The following is a 23928-nucleotide window of genomic DNA, read 5'->3' on the forward strand; positions in this document are numbered from 1 at the left end:
GTATACTGCTTAATGGCACCCGCTTGTCTCCTCCTGCAAGTGGGAGTGGCTGAACTAACCAGGAAGTGGCTAAATTAACAAGGAAATTACCAAGGAGGAAAAGCTTATAGTTATGTCTGAATCAGGATTCCTGCTTTGTTGCTCCTCTAACAAGGCAAGCGAAGTTTTGAAGTTGGCTTCCGGATCCAGGCTTGTTAGGGGAGTGAGCAGAATAATATGGAGTTTGCAACACTAAGCTTTTCTTCACTGGTACATCCCTGGTTAGTTTAACCACTCCCACTTGCAGGAGGAGCCAAGAGTGATTGGGCAACATAGACCAGGGTGCTTTCTCATGGAGGCTAAGCCAGGATTCTGAACAACTCTGGCTTACCATTTTGTGCAAATGTGGTCTGTCTATACACTTATTCCAAATGGCTGCCTTCAGATTACTCTTTTGCCTGCAAAATGCAGGTTAAATCACTCAGTCGAAATTTTTTAAAAACGTGGAAGTCCAAATAATCATAATCCACTGCCAACAAGCACTGATAGCAGTCTTCTATAGCTTCTAAAATGTTTCTCATCACACTACAGATAAGAATTGCCAGTTCACAACACTCAAGATTGGCCGTTTCAGCCGTAGCCCTGAAATTCTGAAATAAGTTGTCTGAGACGGTATATCAGCTCAGCACCCTGTTAGTTTTAAGAAAGCCATGTAAAACTAAGCCCATCAGTTCCAGCAGGCATTTGGGGCCTCATTTGATCCCTTTTTTTGCTGCTTGAATTGTTTTCAGTTAATATATTGTTGCAGGATTTTTATCACATTGTTTTTTTATTATGTCTGTAGATGACTTGTGTATGACTTGTGTATGACTTGTTTTATGTTTTTAATTATTTTAAGCTGCCTCAAGATTTTTGGAGAGACAGAATAAAAATTGACAAAACATTTTAAAATTTTAAATGTAAATGTGTGCTCGACCCTTGCCCTTCATGGGCATTACATCAATATGGCATCAAAACATCACACAAGGAGGGGATGTCCAGCTGGGTCCAGGAGGCTGTAAATTCCTCCTTGATAGAGGGATCGGTGCCAGCCTCTTTGGGCCTCTTTGCCCTCTTTGCCTCTTTGCCCTTGCTGGGCAAAGTGCTCGAGTGGGTGGTTGCAGGACAACTCCAGGCACTCTAGAATAAAAGATTATCTAGATCCATCTCAACTGGGTTTCAGGCCTGGTTTTGGAATGGAAACTGCCTAGATCACCCTGTGGGATGACCTTTGCCGGGAGAGAGACGGGGAGTGTGAGCCTGTTGAGTCTCCTCTCAGCAGCTTCCGATACCTACCTACACTGGATAGGTTGTCTGGGTTGGGAGTTGGAGGCACTACACTGCAGTAGTTCTTCTCCTACTTGGATGGCTGATTCCAGAAGGTGGTGCTGTGGAATTAATGCTCTGTGCCTTGGCAATTATGCCGTGGGGTTCCACAGGGCTCTATTTTATCCCCTATGCTGTTTAACATCTGCATGAAACTGCTGGGGGAGGTTATCCAGAGATGTGGGCTGAGGTGCCATCAATATGCAGATGACACCCAGCTCTACCACATCAAACACAGGTGAGGTAGTGGCTGTTCTGAATCGGTGCCTGGGCACAGTAATGGACTGGATGAGGGCCAATAAACTGAAACTCAATCCAGACAAGACGGAGGTACTGTTAGTGGGTGGTTCGTCTGCCCGGCTAGGTGATGTTCAACCTGTTCTGGAGAGGGGGTTGCACTCCCCCTAAAGGATCAGGTTCGTAGTTTGGGGTGCTCTTGGATCCAGAACTGTCACTTGAGGCATAGGTGAACTCAGTGGCACAGAGCACTTTTTATCAGCTTAGGCTGATATACCAACTATGCCCTTATCTGGACAGAGATAGACTAGTTACAGTTATCCATGCTTTGATAACCTCTCGTCTGAATTACTGCATTATATGTGGGGCTGCCATTGAAAACAGTCCAGAAACTTCAGCTAGTCCAAAATAGGGCTGCAAGATCATTACTGGGACTGGCCAATGAGATCACATTATACCAGTACTTTTCCAGCTGAACTGGCTGCCAGTCCATTTCCTGGCCCAATTCAGAGTGCTGGTTGTTGTTGTTGTTCAGTCGTGTCCGACTCTTCGTGACCCCATGGACCATAGCACACCAGGCCTTCCTGTCCTGCACTCTCTCCCGGAGCGTGCTCAAGTCATATTCATTGCATCAGTGATGCTATCTAGCCATCTCATCCTCTGCTGTCCCCTTCTCCTTTTGCCTTCAGTCTTTCCCAGCATCAGGGTCTTTTCCAGAGAGTTTTCTCTTCGCATTAGGTGGCCAAAATATTTGAGCTTGAGTATCTGTCCTTCCAATGAGCAGTCAGGGTTGATTTCCTTTAGGATTGACTGATCTGACCTCCTTGCAGTCCAGGGGACTCGTTAAGAGTCTTCTCCAGCACCACAGTTCGAAAGCATCAATCCTTTGGCACTCAGCCTTCCATATAGTCGAGCTCTCACAGCCATACGTTACTACTGGGAAAACCATAGCTTTGATTAGACGGACCTTTGTCGGCAAGGTGATGTCTCTGCTTCTTACTATGCTGTCTAGGTTTGCCATAGCTTTCCTCCCAAGGAGCAAGCGTCTTTTAATTTCATGGCTACAGTCACCATCTGCAGTGATCTTGGAGCCCAAGAAAATAAAATCTGTCACTGCTTCCATTTCTTCCCCTTCCATATGCCAGGAAGTGATGGGGCCAGATGCCATGATCTTCATTTTTTTAATGTTGAGTTTCAAACCAGCTTTTGCACTCTCCTCTTTCACCCTCAACAAGAGGCTCCTTAGATCTTCTTCGCTTTCTTCCATTAGGGTGGTATCATCTGCATATCTGGGGTTGTTGATAATTCTCCCAGCAATCTGAATTCCGACCTCTGATTCATCCAACCTGGCGTTTCTCATGATGTACCCTGCATATAAGTTAAATAAGCAGGGCGACAATATGCAGCCTTGTCGTACTCCTTTCCCAATTTTGAACCAATCGGTTGTTCCATGTCCGGTTCTTACTGTTGCTTCTTGACCCTCATACAGGTTTCCCAGGAGACAGGTAAGGTGGTCTGGTACTCCCATCTCTTTCAGAATTTGCCACAATTTGTTGTGATCCACACAATCAAAGGCTTTAGCATAGTCAGTGAAGCAGAAATAGATGTTTTTCTGGAATTCTCTTGCATTCTCCATGATCCAGCGAAAGTTGGCGATTTGATCTCTAGTTCCTCTGCCTCTTCGAAACCCAGCTTGTACTTCCGGTAGTTCTCGGTTCGCATACTGCTGAAGCCTAGCTTGTAGGATTTTGAGCATAACCTTGCTGGCATGTGAAATGAGCACAATTGTACAGTAGTTTGAACACTCTTTGGCGTTGCCCTTCTTTGGAATTGGAATGTAAACTGACCTTTTCCAGTCTTGTGGCCACTAAGTGTTCCAAATTTGTTGGCATATTGAGTGCAGCACTTTCACAGCATCATCTTTTAGGATTTTAAATAGCTCAGCTGGAATACTGTCATCTCCGCTAGCTTTGTTGTTAGTAATGCTTCCTAAGGCTCACTTGACTTCACTCTCGAGGATGTCCGGCTCAAGTTCAGTGACTGCACTATCATGGCTATTCAGGGACATTAAGATCTTTCCTGTATAGTTCTTCAGTGTATTCTTGCCACCTCTTCTTAATCTCAACTGCTTCTGTTAGGTCCCTGCCTTCTTTGTCCTTTATCATGCCCATCTTTGCACAAAACGTTCCCTTGATATCTCTGTTTTCTTGAAGAGATCTCTAGTCTTTCCCATTCTGTTGTTTTCCTCGATTTCTTTGCATTGTTCATTTAAGAAGGCCTTCTTGTCTCACCTTTCTATTCTCTGGAACTCTACATTCAGTTGGATATATCTTCCCCTTTCTCCCTTGCTTTTCACTTCCCTTCTTTTGTCAGCTACTTGTAAAGCCTCATCAGACAGCCACTTGGCTTTCTTGCCTTTCTTTTTCTTTGGGATGGATTTCGTTGCTGCCTCCTGAACAATGTTACGGACCTCTGTCCATAGTTCCTCAGGCACTCTGTCTATTAGGTCTAATCCCTTAAATCTATTCCTCACCTCCACTGTATATTCATAAGGGATATGATTTAGGTCATACCTGAATGGTTTGGTGGTTTTCCCTACATTCTTCAATTTAAGCTGAAATTTTGCAACAAGAAGCTCATGATCTGAGCCACAGTCAGCTCCAGGTCTTGTTTTTACTGACTGTCTAGAGCTTCTCCATCTTTGGCTGCAAAGGACATAATCAATCTGATTTTGATATTGACCATCTGGTGATGTCCATGTGTAGAGTCGTCTCTTGTGCTGTTGGAAAAGAGTGTTTGCTATGATCAGTGTGCTCTCTTGGCAAAACCCTATTAGCCTTTGTCCTGCTTCATTTTGTACACCAAGGCCATGCTTGCCAGTTATCCCGGTGATTTCTTGACTTCCTACTTTAGCATTCCCCTGTGATGAAGAGGACATCTTTTTTTGGTGTTAGTTCTAGAAGGTGTTGTAGGTCTTCATAGAACCGATCAACCTCAGCTTCTTCGGCATCAGTGGTTGGGGCATAGACTTGAATTACTGTGATGTTGAATGGTTTGCCTTGGATTCGTACTGAGATCATTCTATCGTTTTTAAGATTGTACCCCAGTACTGCTTTTCACACCCTTCTGTTGACTATGAGTGCTACTCCATTTCTTCTATGGGATTCTTGCCCACAGTAGTAGATATGATGGTCACCTGAATTAAATTCGCCCATGCCTGTCCATTTTAGTTTGCTGATTCCCAAGATGTCGATGTTCAATCTTGCCATCTCATGTTTGACCACCTCCAGCTTACCTTGATTCATTGATCTGACATTCCAGGTTCCTAAACAATATTGTTCTTTACAGCATCGGATTTTATTTTCACCACCAGACACATCCACAGCTGAGTGTCCTTTCGGCTTTGGCCCAGCCGCTTCACTCTTTCTGGCGCTACTTGGAAATACCCTCTGCTCTTCCCCAGTAGTATATTGGATACCTTCCGACCTGAGGGTCTCATCTTCCGGCGTCATCTCTTTTAGCCTTGTGATACGTTCCATGGGGTTTTCTTGGCAAGAATATTGGAGTGGGTTGCCATTTCCTTCTCCAGCGGACCACATTTTGTCAGAACTCTCCGCAATGACCTGTCCGTCTTGGGTGGCCCTGCACGGCATAGCTTATGGCTTCACTGAGTTACGCAAGCCCCTTCGCCACAACCAGGCAGTGATCCATGAAGGGGAAAGTGCTGGTATTAACATTCAAATCCCTAAACCACTTGAGGCCAGGTTATCTGAAGGATCGCCTCCTCCCATATGTGCCTGCCCAGACCCTAAGATAATCCTCAGGGGTCCTTCTCCAGGAGCCCCTGCCAAAGGAAGTGAGGTAGGTGGCTACTAGGAAGAGGACCTTCTCTTCTGTGGCAGCCCAGCTATGGAATGAGCTCCCTGAAGAGGTTTGCCTGGCACCTATCTTGTACTCCTTCCCGCTCCAGGTGAAGACCTTTTTATTCTCCCAGTATTTTAGCATTTTAGCTTCCTAGCCTTTTAGCTCTGCTGTTTTAAAACTGTATTTTAAATCTCTGCATTGCTTTTAGGATTTATTCTGGTTGTTCTGTTATATTGTGGTTTTAAGCTTTCATATTTTATATTGCTTTATACTGTACTCTGTGGTTTTAATTTTTGTGAACTGCCCAGAGAGCTTCAGCTACTGGGTGATATAGAAATGAAATAAATAAAAAATAGAATGAAAAAATAAATACCAAATTAATATTTGCTTTCTTTCACTTTTGTTTAGGGATTGGCACAAGAAAGTCCTCTTGTGCAGTCAGTCACTGCCAGGGGTAGAAGTGTCCGCAATGAGTTTTAATCCCATGAGTTGGCACCAGTTGTGTTTGTGTGATGGGACTTCTGTTACTCTTTGGAATATTGAAAGGAATAATGAAGAGCACATTTTGAAGTCAAAGTAAGTAAGGGTATTAGAAAGTTAGACATGTTTAATCCTTTATGCCACTCTTTTTATACCACCCTTTCAGAGTATTTTGCAATCTGTGAAGTGTAGAGCATGTTTTCGGGTCGTGGTCTATGGACTGGGGTGCTATTATTTGTATCAGCTGCATAATCTATGTGTCATGGGGGAAAGTGTATGGGAGCTGGTCTTTGCATATTACCAAAGCATGCTATAAAAATAACATGAAGCAACCCTCATGATTCACTGGCTTTGAAATCAAACTTTCCTGTATTTAACCCATGTTTCCCAAAAGCCGTTTTTCTCATTCCTTCAGGCCAGTCAAGCTTCCTGGTGAAGATGGATCTTTAATAGATGAGCAAAACAGCTTCTTCTCCCATCCGAATGTCGCTGATCTTTATTTTGGCCCTGTGCTGCCCAATTCAGCCATTGCTGGCCTAGTAGGGGATGAAGCAGAAACATTTAAGGTTAGTTCAGCCATGGGTAAACTTGTAGTCAAGAGCTGCTGCATTGGAGTGACACTGAGAAAGGACAACTTTTACCTAGGAGCCAGTACAGATTGGCACAGAACAGTGAGCACTGTTCTCAAGAAAATGTGGGTATTTCCAGTCATAACTGAAAATGGAATGCACAAGTTCTTAGGCATCGGGATGTCCCTCTTCTTTTTTAACTACTGTTGTTTTTAAAAAATGCCTGAACTGACAGTGTATCCTCCCAGGGGCAGAAAAGTTAAAGGAAATTCATAAATGCGTGTGATTGTTTCCAGCTCTAATATCAGATCATTCATAGCATTCAACCGTCTCCAGTGGAGGTGGAAAACTTTACAAGGAGATTCATACGTGTGACCTTCTAAGCTGCTTTTGGCACTCTCTTTAGAACTAGAGATACTCCTGCTCTTAAGGGCCCACTTCTACATGTAATGTTGGAAGTTTCAGTAGCTGTTAAGCATCAACAGAGTAATGTAACTTCCAAAGCCATATGAAGAGGGGCCACAGCTCAGTGGATGAGCACCCACTTTGCATGCAAAAGGTCTCAGGTTTGATCCCCAGCATCTCCAGGTAGGGCTGGAAAGACTCCTGCCTAAAACCCTGGACAGCTGCTGCCAGTCAGTGTCGATACTATTGGGTTAGGTGGACCAATGGTCTGACTCAGTATAAGGCACCTTCCTATGTTTCTAAGTCCTGCAACAGAAAGCAATTAGCGCAGCAAGCCGGGACAGATATATAAATGGTTAAAGCATTGCTGATCTCTCTCTCTCTGGTTTATATGTTCCTCTGCTTTCCTAGCTGGTAAGGGATAGTTGTTTTTTCAATATTCAATGCATTTGGGGATAAAAGCAAAGAAAAACACGAAGTAATAATAACTTTAGCATGCAAGCAGTACAGAATAAAATAGCATAGTGCAAAAGTGAGTATGGAGGGTCAGCAACATGTTTGAGGGGGCCCTGAGCAAGGTGCCCTCCAACCCCTCCCTGAAAGCTTGCCAGGAGCAGAAGACTGGGTGGCAGCCAACCTAGCACTGAAGATAAGTGCTGAGTAAAGCATCTTCATTCCCCCACACTGTCTCTGAATGCCTCAGTGTACATTGGGCCCAGAGGCATTAGGGGTAAGTGAGATGGTGGTGGCTACACATACAACTGCATGACCAGCATTTCTCTTCCCAGCACCAGGCCCTAAACAAAAGGGGGGGATTTTTAAAAGAGAGGCCAGTGCCAGCTGTGGCAGATCTTCTGGGGACTATTTGGACTACCACACTTGGCGCTGTTAGTATGTTATTAGGTTCACTGTCGGGAATGTATTATTTATTTATTTATTTATTTATTAAAGATATATAACCCACCTTTCTCTTAATGATCTTCAAGGCGCACACACGCGCACACACACACCCCTACAAACCCCAAACCCATACAATCCAGCAGCTCTTAATTCCCTGGCCAGTGGATTCGTCCAGAGTGTACGATTCAGCTCTGCGATTCAGGGCAATTGGCAGTTGGAACAGAGTGTTCTGTTTGGCAGCAGATGGGGGAAACAAGCCCCCTGCAACTACTCTTTCTCTGGCCAGCAGTGGGATTGCATTGGTCTTCTCCTTGCCTTGATGTTCTTCTTGGGAGGCAGGGAATGCAAACTGTCAGTGGCCATTGGTCCCCTCGCTGGTAGACTGGGCCAGAGTGTGCCTCCCTTCATTTCTGCAATCCCAGGGCTAAATAGTCCTGTGTCAAAAAGTACGTGTAAATGCACCCTCAGTAGTCTTGATAATGGTTTATATGGTGTGCAAATCCTTACCTGACTTTGAATAAAAATCAAATTGAGGAATGGTGTACACTTGCTTGCAGTCTGTGCGTAATTGACTTTTGTAACTGAAATTCCTTGATTTTTTTTTTTAATTGAAGCCTAAAGATGATATTCAGCCTTGTGTTCACCCTACTGTCCACTGCTGGACACCAACCTCTGATCTGTATATGGGCTCTGAAGAAGGATATTTTTTGAAAATCGGTGCCGACACATTCAAAGCTGTTATTGTCCATCAAAAACGTTCACCAGATGCTAAAGGTGAGAATCGTTTTGAAGCCAAAGATTATCCCAAGCCTTTTCTGAATCACTGGGAATAGGACACAGTGTTTTAGACCTCATGTGATTCTTTTCCTTCAGGACCACCTAAACCTGGGCAACCCACTCATTCCAGACACTGTTGTAAATTTTTGCATATAGGCCTGTTTAATTATTTACAAGACATCCATGCCTAAGGCACAAATCCCACTTGTTGCTTCTTATTCTTTTCTTTAAAGGGTGGCTGTTTAAGAGTGGGCCTTTGAACTGTGAAGTTGCTGCGAATCTTGACCCCCTCACCACCCTTCCTTGCTCTGGAAATCTGAAATGGCATGTCTGATTGGATGCTGTTGTTAAGATATACTTTCTCTGAAATGCAGGAGAGTTACATTGCCCACTCGGTACCAGGAAGCATCTGACTTCCCCGATCAAGTATATCCGATTCCTCAGTTAGTGTGTATAGCCATGCCATATGAAAACTTGAACTCACAACCTTCACAATTGGTGCCCTTATCACTGTGTCACCAATTTTCCTAAAAATCTTCATATTTATTATTTTTAACTAAGGGTGCAATCCTATGCATGTTAAACTGAAAAAAGTCCTACAACATCCAGTATGCCCTAGCCAGCGTGGCTGGCTGGGGCAGGCTGGGAGTTGTAGGACATTTTTCAGTCTAAAGATGCATAGGATTGCAGCCTAATGGTATTATATGTAAAACTATCCCAATAAGTACTTTAATGTGGCTTTTGACATTATTTAGAGACAGGCATTATACTAATAGTAAACAGACTCCTTCCATCTTCAAAACTAGGTGGAAGGAAAGTGGAAACTTGGTCAGTTGCACATCCATCTGTGGGTATGCCTCGGTCACAAATTCCTTCTGATACACAGATAATGGTAGGGGTATACAGTCCCCAAACCAGTGCCCCACCATGTGTAGAAGATGATTACAATCTTCTGTCTCTGAAGCAGCAATAGGAATTTCAGTAAACCAGTACATTCAAATTCTACAATATATGAATTTGCTTTACAGCTACAAGTGGGTTGGTGTAAATTAAAAGAAACAAAGCCTTCACATTACATCACATCTGGCTCTAGCAGAGTTGTCAATAAATAATACAGGCCACAACTGACACATTTTCATTTCCTCTCCAGCAAAAAAACGGGCAACTTTTCGATCGTTGTCACACAGTTCCATCAAAGGAGAAGGTATTTACTTTTTCATGCTAATTGCCTTTGCAGAAAGCATCTGCCACTCTGGGGGATTTTAATAGTATTCTTCATGTGCATTGCTCTTTGGTAGGAAACCTGGGACGTGGTGTTTTTCTCAGAATGCTCTCCAGTGCTGGTAGTATAATTGGACAGCCAAGAAAACAAGCTGCCAGGATGTGATTGCCTCCTATAGAGGTTTTATTATTAGCTGCTCATTCTCAAAGCACCAAATTTTAGCACCTTAAAAAATAGGTACAACTGATGGATAGTACTATAAGAAGGAGATATTCTCCCACTCTGTGAAAGAGAGAGCACATGCCTGTGTGTGTGCACAAACATCCCAGCCAGTGTAGAAGGGGGGCAGTTCGGAGGGGATGAACTGGCTGGGAGACGAGGGCTATGCCTTAGCACTTGCATGTGTGCCACACAGTTGTCATCGAAGACGGGCAAGGGAAGAGCAGTTGTTTGGGATCTGGAATGGTGGTCAAGAGCCCTCCTTTTATCTCTTCCCAGCCCTCTGTGGGTTTCATGTGTTATCAGAAGGACAATAAGGATTCAAGTAGTGGAGTAAAAATGACAATTAAAGGGACCATATCCTGATGGGTTTCAGGGAGAAGTGCATCAGGACAGAATATTAATAACCCCCTCCTGAAGAGCACACCTGCACAAAATGCATCAGGATTGGGTACAGCATTGGGTAAACAATTTTTGCTCCCACTATTAACTTTTATGTTGTGAGTCATAAAGTGAAACCGTCCTTTTGGCTTTGTTTTGGAGGGAGCAAAAGTTAGAGCCCTCCATTTCACTTTCTTCTCATGCTCCCTGGTCCATTCAACTCAAGGTTCCAGCACCAACAGCATCAAGAAGACAGCTGTGATCTTTTCTGCTCTGGATTTGTAACTACCCATAATCCTATCACAACCCCCTGGGAGCCTGGACATACTTCCGGGTGGAGGAAAAAATAGTTCTGCTATTTACAAAAGGGATTTATCTATTGCTATTAGACAAATCAGATACAGGGCTCTCTAAACTTTCTCTTTGGATAAGCACTTAGTCCCATTTGATATGAAAATCCAAATTAATATAGAAGCTTGATGGCCTGTATGGGGTAACCGGATAGTCATGGATCATTTTGTGATGACCCAGGATCCTTTAGCTCAAGGGTAGTCAAAAAGTAGATCTTCAGATGTCTTCAACTCACAGCATTCCTGACCATTGGCCATGCTGGCAGGAGCTTCTGAGAATTGAAGTCTAAAACATCTGGAGATCTACCTTCTGTCACCCCTAGTTTAGTTATTGTGGTCCTTGTCTCAGCAGAGTGGCACTCCTGTGAGGCAACGTCCCGGCACTAAGCCTTCACTACTACTTTGAGGGATTATAATAGTATTCTTCATGTCCACTGTTATCTGATAGGAAGCAAATGGCCAGTATTGATGGCTGCGCCAATATGGTGGAACACCTAGCCCTGTGAAGTATGAGTGGCCCCCCACTCTCAAAGAGCCTTTCTACATGAAGCTTTTATTGTGTGCCTATGATTACTTGCTCTTGGTAGTTTGCAGGTCCTTTAAACGACGTCATCATCCTCCATAGCCTCTTCTGTGCTTTGCAACCATTATTGTGGCTTTTTTTTTCCTAACAAGGAATGTCTAGTATTACTTAGAAATGGCGGAATGAAAGTCTCATGTAATTGCGCAATTCCACTATACCACAGCACCATTTAGTAGTTGTGTAATGAAACACAGAGAAAGGCAGAGAAAGAAAAACCCTGGAAATAAAGCATGTGTAAAGGAGCCAGTCTTAATCCTGCAAAGAATCTAGAAGCAGAAGCTTCAGTAAAGGTGTGGGATAAAAGCCTCATGTAGAAATGCCCAAAGTCTTTCACCACTTGGCAAAGATGTTTCTATTCCAGCAGGCTTTTGCCTGCTACATGTTGTTTTGTTTAAAGGTTGTTTTATCTATGGCATCTCCCACTGTATTTTGATTGCCTTTGTAGTTTTATTGAATGTACGCTTTTATATCGTACTGTGGTGTTAAATTGTTGTGAGCTGCTCTGAGTAGTGCATGGGTGCTAGAAGTGTGAGATATACATTTCTACATAAATCCAAACAAAATAAACACGGTTTCTGGTTGTGCCACATTACTGTGTGGCATTACTGCTTTCACAGGCTGTCAGTTCATTATAAAGGCTATGAAATTCAGGTGATAATGTTTTGAGATCTCATACTTTGTACTGAATACTTCACATAGCTGAAGGAAGGAAGGAAGCTCAAAACGTGATCCTGCTCGCCATGGCACTTCATAAGGATGGACTGTATGCAGCTGGAAATGTAAGACATCATTTGGTAGAGTCTTGTAGTCTCTTGCTTGCCCAAGAGTTTGTGGAGCAAGAATAGTAGAGGACTGCTGCACACACAGTGTATTTGTACCCCTGAACTTTCCACAGAGAAGAGGCTGGTTTTTTAGTGGGCTCAGGCTGTCACTTCCAGGCCCTGGCAGTATAGCTTTTATATTAGCTAATTGACATGTTCATTTGACATAAATAAATCCCAGCCCCAAACACTGCAGAGAGAACTGTGTTTTAGAGATCCCAGTGCATAACCCCGGCAGTAAAGATGCCAAGCATTCAGAGAACCTTTTGTCTAATGCTGTAAATATTCAGCAATCGGAAGATTTCATACATTGCTAGTTATGGAATAGACATAATGATACCAGAGGCCACCTAGTGTAATCCCCAGGGGTGGATCCTCTTACCCAAGATCCCTGTCATATAAGCTCATGTCATTCAGATTGTCCTGTGCCTCAAGCAGAAACCAGGAATAAGCAAACAAGTAACTATAAGCAGAGACAGGAATGTACACTTTGCTTTGAAAGACATTTAAAAATATTTGTCAAGACAACCCAGATTTTGAGCCAGTAGAGTAGGGATGTGGAACCTCTGATCTGCAGAGGCTCCACATCCAGCCCCTTGGGTTCCTTTGGTGGAGGGGGGGGGGGCGGCGGATGCTTAGCCTCCAAGCCCTGCCCCCTGGAGGAAGCCCTGCTGTTATCTCAGATCTGAGATGCCAGCGGCAGGGGACTCAGCCAGTGCTGGAAGGAGTGGCCACTCTTTCCAGCACCTGCCAAGTGGCTTCGCCCAGCGTCCCCATGGAGACAATGTGCGCTGTGCGAAACCAGGGACTCAGCCAGCACTGAGTAGAGGATGAATTCTGTAACCTGTTGAAATCATGGAAATTAATCAAATGTGTAGTTTTACTTATTTTCCATAAAGTGTTTGAATTATTATTAGTAGTAGTAGTATTCACTTATGAAGTGCCTTAAATTTTCTAAGTGCTGTACAGAGATCAGAAAGATAAGAGTCCTTGCCTGCAGGGTCATCATCTAATATATATGATACAAAAGGAAAAAGGAATGGGGAGGGAAGAGGAAAGCAAGCAAAATCACATACCAATTCTTGAAGTTACATAATCTCAATAGTATCATCTGATTTGGACAAGTGAGCCTTCCTGCCTTTCAGTACACATACAGTACATTCACAACCCAGCAGCCATTATGTCTGCAAGTCATGAGGAAGGACAAAGATTTATGTGGAGTACAGAAGTCACAGTACCACCACAACTATTTATCCACGTTCTAAAAGAGGTGGGGAATCTTTTTTGTCCTCTTGGGACTGCATTCCCTCATTGGAAATCTTCTGGAGGCCACATGCCAATGGTTAGCATACTTAGACCCAAAGGCAGGCTGAGTCAGAGCCACCCCACACTTCTTTTCCTCTCATAAGCACAGGCACAGTTCACATTGCCAATGCATCCATTAAGTTATCTCTCTTCCCCACTTCTCTCCCTGTCCTGTGTGACAATTAGCCTTTTTAAAAGCCTTTATTGAGAACAATGAAGGCTTTTTAAAAAGCCTAATGGCTGTGTAGAGGGGAATTTTTTTGAGGGGGAGTGTGTCACTGTGCTTGGGGAGGTTTAACCCTTTGCTCACTAGCTATGACCATCTGGAAAATGCTCCCCTTGTGGTGGAAGGCTCCACAGTGACATCCAGCCCCATAGACCAATGGTTTCCCACCCTGTTCTAAGATGATGATAATAAATTGTATAGGGCTTTCAGGTGTTCAGAACATTTCACATCTAGCTGTGTAAGTCTCACAACAACTAAGTAAGATGTTAGTATTATCACCACCTACACTGCAGATAGGGGTACTGAGGCCCAGAGAGAGTGGCTTGCTGAAGGCCATCTTGTAAGTTCATGGGGGCTTACTATGGGGGAGATTCAAACTGGGGGGCTTACTATGTGTAGCTCAGTGGCTTAGCTACACTGCTGCATCATCCTACAGGCAGCACTCACACAGAAGACGGTTTCCTACACATTTCCACTTCACCAGGCATTACCACACACATTCAACCCCTATCTTCACTGCCTTTTAGGGACTAAGAATATGTTTGGTTTAGTTTTAATAAGAAGAGAGATTATCAGGATACTGAATTGTGCCCTGTGATTACATAATGGTAGAGCACTGCAAACAGAAAAAGAGCAATGCAAACACATGAATAAAGTAACGATATGTAAATAATGGTTTCAAACATCTTAATACAGAAGACATTAAGGTCTTATAGAATATAAGAATAATACAGAAGCACTCTAATTGAAGTCAACTGAGAGCCATATCAATACATGTGATGAAGGCAGCCACGTTTGATTTTCATGTGTCTGCCCCCTTCACATCTAAAATGGAAAGTTGGAGGGTTACTGTTTACAACAAAATGTGCATATCCCATTTTTATACGTGAACAGGGGAGACCCATGGAGAACAAATGTGGCTGCTCACTGCCACATCTAATTTGGCATTGAGAAGGCCATGTTAATATGGAAGATTAATGGAAACTACAAACCAGGATTACAAGCCGTGGTTTGATTCTGTGTGTAAGAACTTAGACAGAACTTAAACCACACATTCCTGGTTTTGATATGATGGGAGATCGCAGTTTACCAAACCCTGGAAGTATTGCATTAAGGTGCACAAAGGGGTGGGGGCAGAGTACACAAGCACCACACTTGTTGTCAGATGAACGCACCAGTTCAGATGTAATGAAATCATTACATCCAAACTGGGCCGCAGTCTTTCTACAACGGGTACATCCAACAATATTGGATGCAAATGATATATGGATCCTATTGGCTGGTTTTGTTCTGGGAAACAAGCACTGTGGGGAAAATAAATCTTACTTCTTATTCAATAGGAGACGTTATAGTCCATTATACTGTTGTCTGCACTTGTTTGTCAAATGTGCCTTAACATGTAACATTTTGATAGGACCCAGGAGTCATATGACGTGAAGCTTAAGGTTCATTCTTCCCCTCCTCTGGAAAGCTTCTTTATTTCAATGGCCAACAAGCAAGATGTCCTCTCCTCTAGTGACTTAAATGGACAAGCAGGGAAGGTTTAGGATTCCCATAATGCAATCCTGGAGTTGCACCAAATGTGCAGATGCTGACTGCCTATTCATATGGTCTAAGGGCCAAATTAGATGAGACACTGAAAATCTATCATTGGATATCCTCTTTCTTTAAATTAAAAACAATAATGGCAGGGTAAGGAACAAACTGGATCAGGACTACAGCACTGGTGGAGGGCAGGGATTAACTTTTTATCTTACACCATGTTCCCAATCTAAATTGCCCCTTCCTAAATTGCTATTTGCCAGTTCATGTGTGTTCTCCTGAACAGAACAAATAGTAGCTTGTTTTGGTAGGGTACCAAGTGTTTGGTGAAAACAGTGTTGGGGGGAAAGGGTTAACACCACCACCACCACCACCACATGTACACACCCTGTGCAATTGTCCCAGTGTAATTCCACCTATCAGTACACACACACACACACGCCCCTCTGATTTTGAAAGCAATTTTTTGAAGATGGGAGATCCATTCATGGATGTCCAACATCTGATCTAGTTTAGTTCCAAGCACTCTCTGAATTTCCTAAAAAAAATTTGGGATAACTGGTTGGTCTGGGTACTGTACTGCTAATTATACTGTCTATGGTATGTATGTTTTTGTCTAGGATGGTTTTGTGCGTTGTTACAAATTCAAAGGCACAAGTTTTCAGATGGAAGACTGCCTGGAAATGGAGGAGCCAATAACAAGTCTTATCTTCTCCCCTGATTATGTTTACTTATTGGTAGAAACAGAAAAGGTATATTGTCCAAGGCTAAAGTACCACTAAATAAGGTTTCTGGCTTTTGTATTTATTGGGATTCTTTCGTGCATCATAAAACAAGCCCATAATCACTATAACATGGGGACATACATAGTCAGTGGGCATGCAGTACACGTGGGAAATGATAGTGATCAGATGATGCTGGGTGGCTGACTTCCTCTAACTTTAATTTTTACCTAAGTAATACCAATAAGGAGTAAGCAGCAGATTAAGAGAGCAATTGTACAGTCCTGAGGAGAGTGTACCAGGGGCCATAGGATTGTGCAGATTTTTCTCTCCATGACCAGATAGAACTCCATCTTTGGAGAAGAAAACCTGAGCATGGACCTCCTCTCCCAGACAGACAGACCTCCGCAATGGCTTCCTCCCCATGGTTGGAACTCCAACCTCGGGGAGTGGGGGGAAGGGTATGTTGGGGGCATACCAGAGGGTGGAGAAGGAGAGGTCATGGATCTGTTGAATCCACAGCTCTGTCATACCCCAACCATGCCCCCACAATGTAGGGCAACTTAGACCAGCTCTGAGGATTTTTTTCCTTGAAATGGAAAATAGCCCCGCAGAGGGGCCGAAACAGAAACTTCTGTTCCTTCCACCTTGTTGGCAAGAGCCCAGCAAGACTTTGGGTAGATCAGAGCCTCCAAGATCAGAGTGTTCTGTCGTTCAGACTCCTTGCCCTTAAGATTGATTCCTAATTCATACATCTAAAATTAACTGTGGGCATAAGCTTCAGTAAAATCAAAGGCAGAGGGCATAATAGCTCTTAGCAAGTTTCTTATGCTCTTCACACTTGCATTTTAGCACACGTTTTACTTGTGGTGGTGTTGCTGGAAGGGTTTCTATCTCTTCCAGATTCACATTTCACAAGGACTGATTTCTATTTTAAACTGGATTTAGTTAGTGCTGGAAGAGCACTAAGTAGGCATCCAAGAGCCCCAGTGAAACATCCAGCTTGGGAATGCTATTTCTGCCTGCAAGGAATACATGTTTGTGTCCTTGCAGCATTTATAGGCCACCAAGTTACAAAACAGTGTTAAAAACTAGAATATACGTATTTTAAATGCCTGGGCAAATTAAAAGGTTTTCACCTGATGCCAAACAAAGAATAATGTGGGCATCAGAGGAACCTCTCTGGGGAAAGCATTCCACAACTGGAGTTCCACCACTGAAAAGGTCATCTCCGTAGTAGCCAAGCGCCTCGCCTCACCTGGTGGAGGCTCCTGGAGAAAGACTTCCGAAGAAGATTTCAACATCTGGGTACTTCATACTTTCTCCTTGTTGTGGGGAAATAGCCACAACCATTTCTTATCATGCAGTGAAATACTAGAAGTTAATCAGGATTATTAAGTAGTTGTTAAAATTTTGATGGAATTGCATATGGGTGCTACATAGATGAAGTAGTTAGTATAAGTGGCAACCAGTTTTTCAAAGTATTACAAACATTCATAAGACAAACAAGTTACCTAATGGTGTGTTAGTCACTTTGATTTAAAATATAGTTGTCAGTATTTTAACTGAGAAAGATGGGTGTATTTTGCTAAAATAATTAAGGATATGGATCCTGATTGAATACTTCCTCTTTTCTTCCCTTAATGAATTTCCATTTAACAGGGATCAGTCTGCATCTTTAATCCTAATAGCTATGAAGTTGTTACCCTATTGTTGGATGCAAGTATAAGCCACTTCGTGGCAGCTGATTTTATTGTTCCAGGAACCAAGTACTGTGTGGTAAGGAATTATCACTTTTATTAAATGGCAAAAGAGAAAATACAGAATTTTCAGGGATATAACAGTCCCTGGTACCATTATTATGTTGCAGTTTTCCTTTGCGAAGGTTATTATAATCCCAGTTTCTAAATGGAACTTGAAAGTTTATATCTGCTTTGATTATTGCAATTTGGCTTTTATTTTGCATAACATTTAATCTAAGCAACTACATAAGGAGTTCCATGAATCTAAGCAAACCAGCAGCTTGTGAGCTTGTTATTCCAGCGTACAAGAACCATGACATGGAAGCTAACCAGCCTTCATTCAGTTCAGCTGCTGGAGAAGGAAAAGACATTTTCCTAGCAAGCCTAACATTTCTGCTTAGGGTATTATAAACAGGGAGCAGAGTGATAGATAACATAGGGAGGGTTCGCACCATCACAGAGGGAAAATAAGCTACGGTGGCTCATTTTCTGTCCCTATGCAAGCTGGTTGCAAGCTGCCTAACTAGCATAATTACCCTCGCTGGGTGTGGGTTGTCATGACATCCAAACCTGGCAAGGGTGGGTGGCTGCAGTGGTTTACAAACCACCCTGAAACTATGGCTTGTTCTAGGGTTTCAGGGTGGTTTGTAAACCACCCCAAGCCACTCACCGTTGCCAGGTTCAGATGTCACAACAGCCTGCGCCCGGAGAGGGTAATTATGCCAATTAGGCGGCTCACAACCAGCACATGTGCAGAGGGAAAATAAGCCACTGTGACTTATTTTTCCTCCGTGATAATGCAAACCCAGTCATAGTCTCCAGAGTCTGTGCAGTAATATAAATTTGTGCATTCATCATATATGACAGTAGGCATGCCTTGCCCTACATTGCAGTTATATCCATGTAGAAAAATTGTCATGTGTGAAGGTGGCCCTGAAGATGGTATAATTTCTAGCTTGTCCTCCGCTTCATGGTTCACAGTCATAAATTGAAATAACAAAGCACATTCTTTGTGTACTCATTATGACAGCAAATAACTTACTGAGGAGTAGTAATCCTCTGAAATAAGTGGTTGTACATTTACATCATCCTCTGGAATAAGAGGAGGACGATAAGCACTGACGTTAGCCATTATCACCGCAGGTAGATCCTTGCCATTTTCCCTCCATTGGAAGCTAATCTGGAATACACTGACTACCATCCAAGGTTTAGATGTAGACTCTGAAAAAGGAAAATCTCCAAAATAATGAAAAACTGCTGAGAACTAGAGTAAACTCTTTTTATACCGGACCTGTATGCTGTATTAGTGGTAGGCTTTGGGGTTTCAATCCTACTACAACGGTTCAGACCAGAAGACTCCTATTTGAAATCAATAGCAGCTGTGCCAGTTTCCATGTCAATAGATGGCTACTTTAATTATTGTGCCACCTTAGTTATTGTTCCCTAGGTATTATTTGCCTAAACGGTGAGCTATCTTATGGGCAAACTAGATGAGCAGTACTTCTTTGTGTTTAAGCATGTAACTGCCGTAATCATATAGAAAAGGGGGTTGGGTTTAATTTTAAAAGCAAAGAAGGTTCATGAGTGAGGGGAGCTGAACCCTCCTTCCTCCTGTGTCTTACCACCCTCAAGCCCCTCTCCCTAAATGCTTTTCTCAGAGCCAGGATAACTTCTGATATCACAGTCCCAGATGGGACAAAAGTGCCTGAAGAGTGGGTCTTCAGGAAGATAAGTCATGGGTAGTTGCAGGGTGCGGGGGCATTCTGTGCTTTTCACCTCCACAGCCCCTTAAAAAAAAATGGGCCCCACACCCCCTTTCTATGTACATGTGGGGCAGTTCCTTGTTTAAGCACCCAGAATTACTACCACCACATCTAGTTTGGCCCTTACGTAAACTTGTACTAAGCAAGTAGAGTGCACTGATGTACCAACATGACTAGTATGCCAAGTCATCAGCCTGGTTTGTTTTCTATAACAACCACTCCCTTTCTCTCCTAATTTACTTACAGGGTTTCCCCCCGCCCCCTTTTTTATATTGTAGTCTGTAGCCGAATCAGGAGAGGTGCATGTTTGGCAATTGGACAATGGCGCTTTTATCAGCAAGCTAAGTCTACACACCTTGGTATACACAAATGGAATTCGAGTTTTTAATTAATAAGATGTATTATCTGTCTCCTTATATATGCCATCAATATGATTGGCCCAACAGAGCACTAGAATAAGCACATACTGTTTTGAGACACACACAAATATTTCAGGTAAGAAAATTCTCCAGTAGAGTTTTTGGCAGAGGAAAAATAAGCAGTCTATTTTTTAGAGGAAAATTGAGCCTGTATGGAGTGAGAAATATATTATAAGATTTTATAATTATGGATTCATGCTGTTTTACGTTGCATGCTTTTAAATTTCCCTGAAGAAGTTGCCTAGGCAAATGTGTTAAGATGGGAAAAAATGTAATAAAATAAGGACTAGTGATGGATGAACCTACCCCAGCAGAAAGCGTAATTTGCTAGTCAAATTACAAATTCCTCCATCCACTCTTGGACTAAAGTTCTGCATTAGTCCAAGATCTCGGTTATATACAAATTGTCGCAAATGTGCATCAACAAAGTGCATAACTATATTATGTTCTCTCCTCTGATTGGCTGTTCTCACATGCCCTATGGTTGCCCTACACTTGGTATGGAGCTGCTAAAGCCAGGGTGAGTGGCCGTGGCATGAGCAGAAGCTGCAGAAGAGGCACTTCCATCTGCCAAAGCCCAGGTCTCCTCCTCCCCTACCAGCCTTCCCAAGCTGTGCTGCTCCACTCCCCATCTCCTCCTCTTTGGATTCCTTTTCCAGCGCCCTCACAGTGCCACCCATCAGCACCGAAGTCTAACGTTAAATTTTACTTACCAAACAACAAAAAAAGTCTGTCTGATACTACAGAAAAATGGCTTTGGTTGACTAGCTGGGTATAGAAAGGAAGCAAAGCCATGAGTGAAAATGACACGTTGAACAAGGTGTGGATACTAACCTACATGGCTTTTTCTTCAAACGTGATTGGTATGTTGAAGGATTTCACAACCAAACTTTTGTACACTACACACACTTGATCTTAGCCATAAGGTGAAGAAGCAATTTTACACTGATTGGCTTGGCAAGCTTAGGAGTTAAGTGACATCACTGCATAAGCATTGCAAACAGGACATTTACATTACTTTAGTCATACAGACTGCACAAACGCTCTAATCAATCTCAGTTTGAATAACAACAACATTTGAAAGTTAGTTCATCAAAGCTCGGTACACATATGGCATTATTGTTTTAAACTGTTTTTATTGTATGTTGTACATCGCCCAGAGTGGCTGGGTGACCAGCCAGATGGGCGATTAATAAATTTAATAATAAATAAATAAATAAATAAATAAATGAACATAATAGATTCTCCTAACAAACCACCTAATTTCAAGTTTGGGCAACATCCCTAATAAAAAATATTGTGCAGAGGATGGTCTAATAATGATTCATGCAAGATTAGGTGGATTTGTCTTTCAAACCCCATGAAAGATAAGTTATGCTTGAGAAAATGAGAATACTTATCATCCTAGAATCTTTTTATATATAGTCTTATCATGGAGACCTTCAGTGTCACTTGTTCCTTCCCTAGGTCACTGCAATGGCTTGTAGCCTGTCCTCTCATTGTCTCGCAGTGGGAACTAAAAAGGGCCAAGTCTACTTCGTAGATCTTACTGATGTTGACTCTCCTAGGGTTGTTCATCGGGTTCTACTTTCCGAGGTTCCCGTGCAATTTTTGCAGTAAGTAGTTAAACAGGGCTTAGCAGAGAAGAGTGTCTGGTCCTGACCACAAGAGGAGGCCCACTGGGTATGACAGATACCTGAGGGTAGCTCAGGCTAGAGCTTCAGGACCGTGGATACCTCCAAGAAGACTACTTGCCAGAAAAGGGTATGGAGCCCAGGACCTTTCATTCTTGAGCCAAACTTCCCCTTCCAGGCTCCTCCCCCTTCCTGAAGAGTGAAGAACTTTAAAGGGGTAGTTCTCTGGCTGGAGCCTAGCACTCTGTCACCTCTCACTCAGGCCCCACCTTGTGTATTGCCTGTACTAGCTACCAGGCACTGGGGAGCATGAGGTCCCTGATGTTAAGGGTGGCAGTTCCTCAAAAGGATCTAGCACAGGGGGTGCTGCCTCTATAAAGGCCTGGGCCTGGGTTCAGCACTTCTCCAGCTTTCACCAGTTGTCTGCTGCTTAGGGTTGGGCATCACCTAGTAGCTTAAAACTATGTTTCAAGCTGGAACTGTCTTTATTCCACTTCACACCAGCAGATGTATTAATGTCCAATATGATGCCGAGGAGTAGTAAGAGCTGCAGCTCAAACATCACTGAAATGCAGCTATATGTGTAGATGATCCACTGCACAGTAATGTGAAGCTGAACAGTTTGCCCAAACCTGCCCTAATCACATAGGCATTTCTGGGATAAATAATCTAAATTCCAGACATTCACATTGTAAATAATTAGGATCAGTGTGGGCATTAAGGGCTGCGTCAGTTACCATGTTTCAAGTCAAAAATTGTACTTGCATCTTAATGTACTGCTTTTGCTGTTCTTTTTTCCAAAGCTATGAACAAAGTGGTCAGTTTCTCATAACATCAACTACAGATGGAAATATCTTTATTTTAAATGCTATGCCCTCAACGTGTTTTGAAGTCCTTGGATGTGTAGGTAATATATATGCATTTGCAGATATTTATTTCCTGTATATGCCAATGGTAATTGTTTATAGATATGATTAAGATTTATTTGAGAATTAACTTTCTCCTTGAAAGAGAATATCATCTGGTTTGCATGCTGCCTTCATTTATGGGCCATTTTTCAAGTCTGTTGATTTTTGCAAATGCCCTGAGAATCTTCGCTTTGGTTCCTTGAAACATAATTGTGTATGTTTAGCTTATATAGCTGCAGCAGAAAGTCTGGAGTCAGTGTTGCAGAGAGTAGAGAAAACAATGTTTCTAAACAATTTCCGTGTTCATCAAGATTTTGAGGACTGGCTCATTATTTGATCACTTGGGGTTAACCACTAATGTATCATAGTTTTGAGCATGTTTATTCAGATTTTTTTTGTAGCCGCCTTGTTGATTCTAAGCAGTCTGGGAACCCCATGAACATTACCTTTAGTTCCATGATAGAAGAAAGGCAGAATATAAATGAACTAAATTAAGTAAAATAAATCATTATCATAGCTTGGTTTTTGCAGGCCTTTAAATATTATATACTGATAGAAGGGGAAATATTAATTTGATGTTACACCTGTTTTGAAATATTGACTTCTTTTCATTTTAGCACTGAGCAGTGAGATTGTTGACCTGACTTCACTCTATGATATAGAGAAGGAATCATCTGAAGTAATTGCACTCCTTTGTCCGCCAGATATCAAAAGGGCAAGAGTAGAGATATTTAATCTTCCTACAAAGATTGTTTTGGGTAAAAATGAAATCTTGTGTGACATTGTGCTATTATGTCCAGCACAAACCGTTTTTGACAATCATATATACTAACAGAAAAAGTATTATCTGACTGTGGACCCTTATGTCACCAAAATACCACCATCCATGCACAGGAGGGAGGTATCAGTAGGCTTGGGGAAACCCAATGTTTGCTGACTTACAACAACAACAAAATCTCTAGGGGAAAAATCTTGAAAGGTGGGGTGGGCGGGGGGAAACCAAAACAGTTCAGTGAGGAGGACTAAGCACGCTCAGTGAACATAGAATGACTGTTGGGATATGTTGGGGACAAAAAGTAGGGGAATAGGAATGGAATGGTATATCATGGAAAACGGCATGCCTGGCTGGCTGGCCCTTTGAAGAGAATCTTGAACAGGGACACTCCACTGTGCAACGTTTTAGTGCAGGTCCTAGTTGTCTTCTTCTAATAGGCCCAGATCAAGGAACTTAAACTTGCCTTGTACTTTTTCATAACTGATATTTTCAGACAGAAAACTACTGACATGGAAGTAACTTTTCTCTGTCTTTCCCTCTTCCACTGTGATTCTTTTTAAATCTGCAGAGAATGAGGAGTGCATCACAGAAAGAGGGATGTTGAAAGACAATGTAATTCGGAAGCATGCGTATGAATTAGAGTTCCCTATAACATCTCTGGTCATGAGAAAGGACAGCACAGTGTTTGCCTATGCTAGCCAGGCACCTTTTATCTGTAAATATCAGCTTTCCACAAAGGT

At 42.6% G+C, this 23928-nt stretch overlaps 1 protein-coding gene across 1 annotated transcript in view; it reads left to right on the forward strand.

The window, feature by feature from the left end:
* The window catches only part of CFAP43 (cilia and flagella associated protein 43), an 84944-nt gene that overhangs the window by 8814 nt on the left and 52202 nt on the right, over window positions 1-23928 (forward strand). Inside the window, exons 4-15 of the mRNA XM_084846382.1 lie at window positions 5854-6021; window positions 6341-6491; window positions 8414-8573; window positions 9727-9780; window positions 12031-12110; window positions 15846-15977; window positions 17610-17726; window positions 19731-19811; window positions 21339-21487; window positions 22309-22412; window positions 23031-23171; window positions 23757-23926. Of these exons, the coding sequence (XP_084702508.1) occupies window positions 5854-6021; window positions 6341-6491; window positions 8414-8573; window positions 9727-9780; window positions 12031-12110; window positions 15846-15977; window positions 17610-17726; window positions 19731-19811; window positions 21339-21487; window positions 22309-22412; window positions 23031-23171; window positions 23757-23926 (1507 nt within the window). The remainder of the gene's footprint in view (window positions 1-5853; window positions 6022-6340; window positions 6492-8413; window positions 8574-9726; window positions 9781-12030; window positions 12111-15845; window positions 15978-17609; window positions 17727-19730; window positions 19812-21338; window positions 21488-22308; window positions 22413-23030; window positions 23172-23756; window positions 23927-23928) is intronic.

This window comes from Heloderma suspectum, chromosome 3 (assembly GCF_057233095.1).
Source record: "Heloderma suspectum isolate Gila_16-S chromosome 3, 16-S_ref, whole genome shotgun sequence".
Classification (NCBI taxonomy): domain Eukaryota; kingdom Metazoa; phylum Chordata; class Lepidosauria; order Squamata; family Helodermatidae; genus Heloderma; species Heloderma suspectum.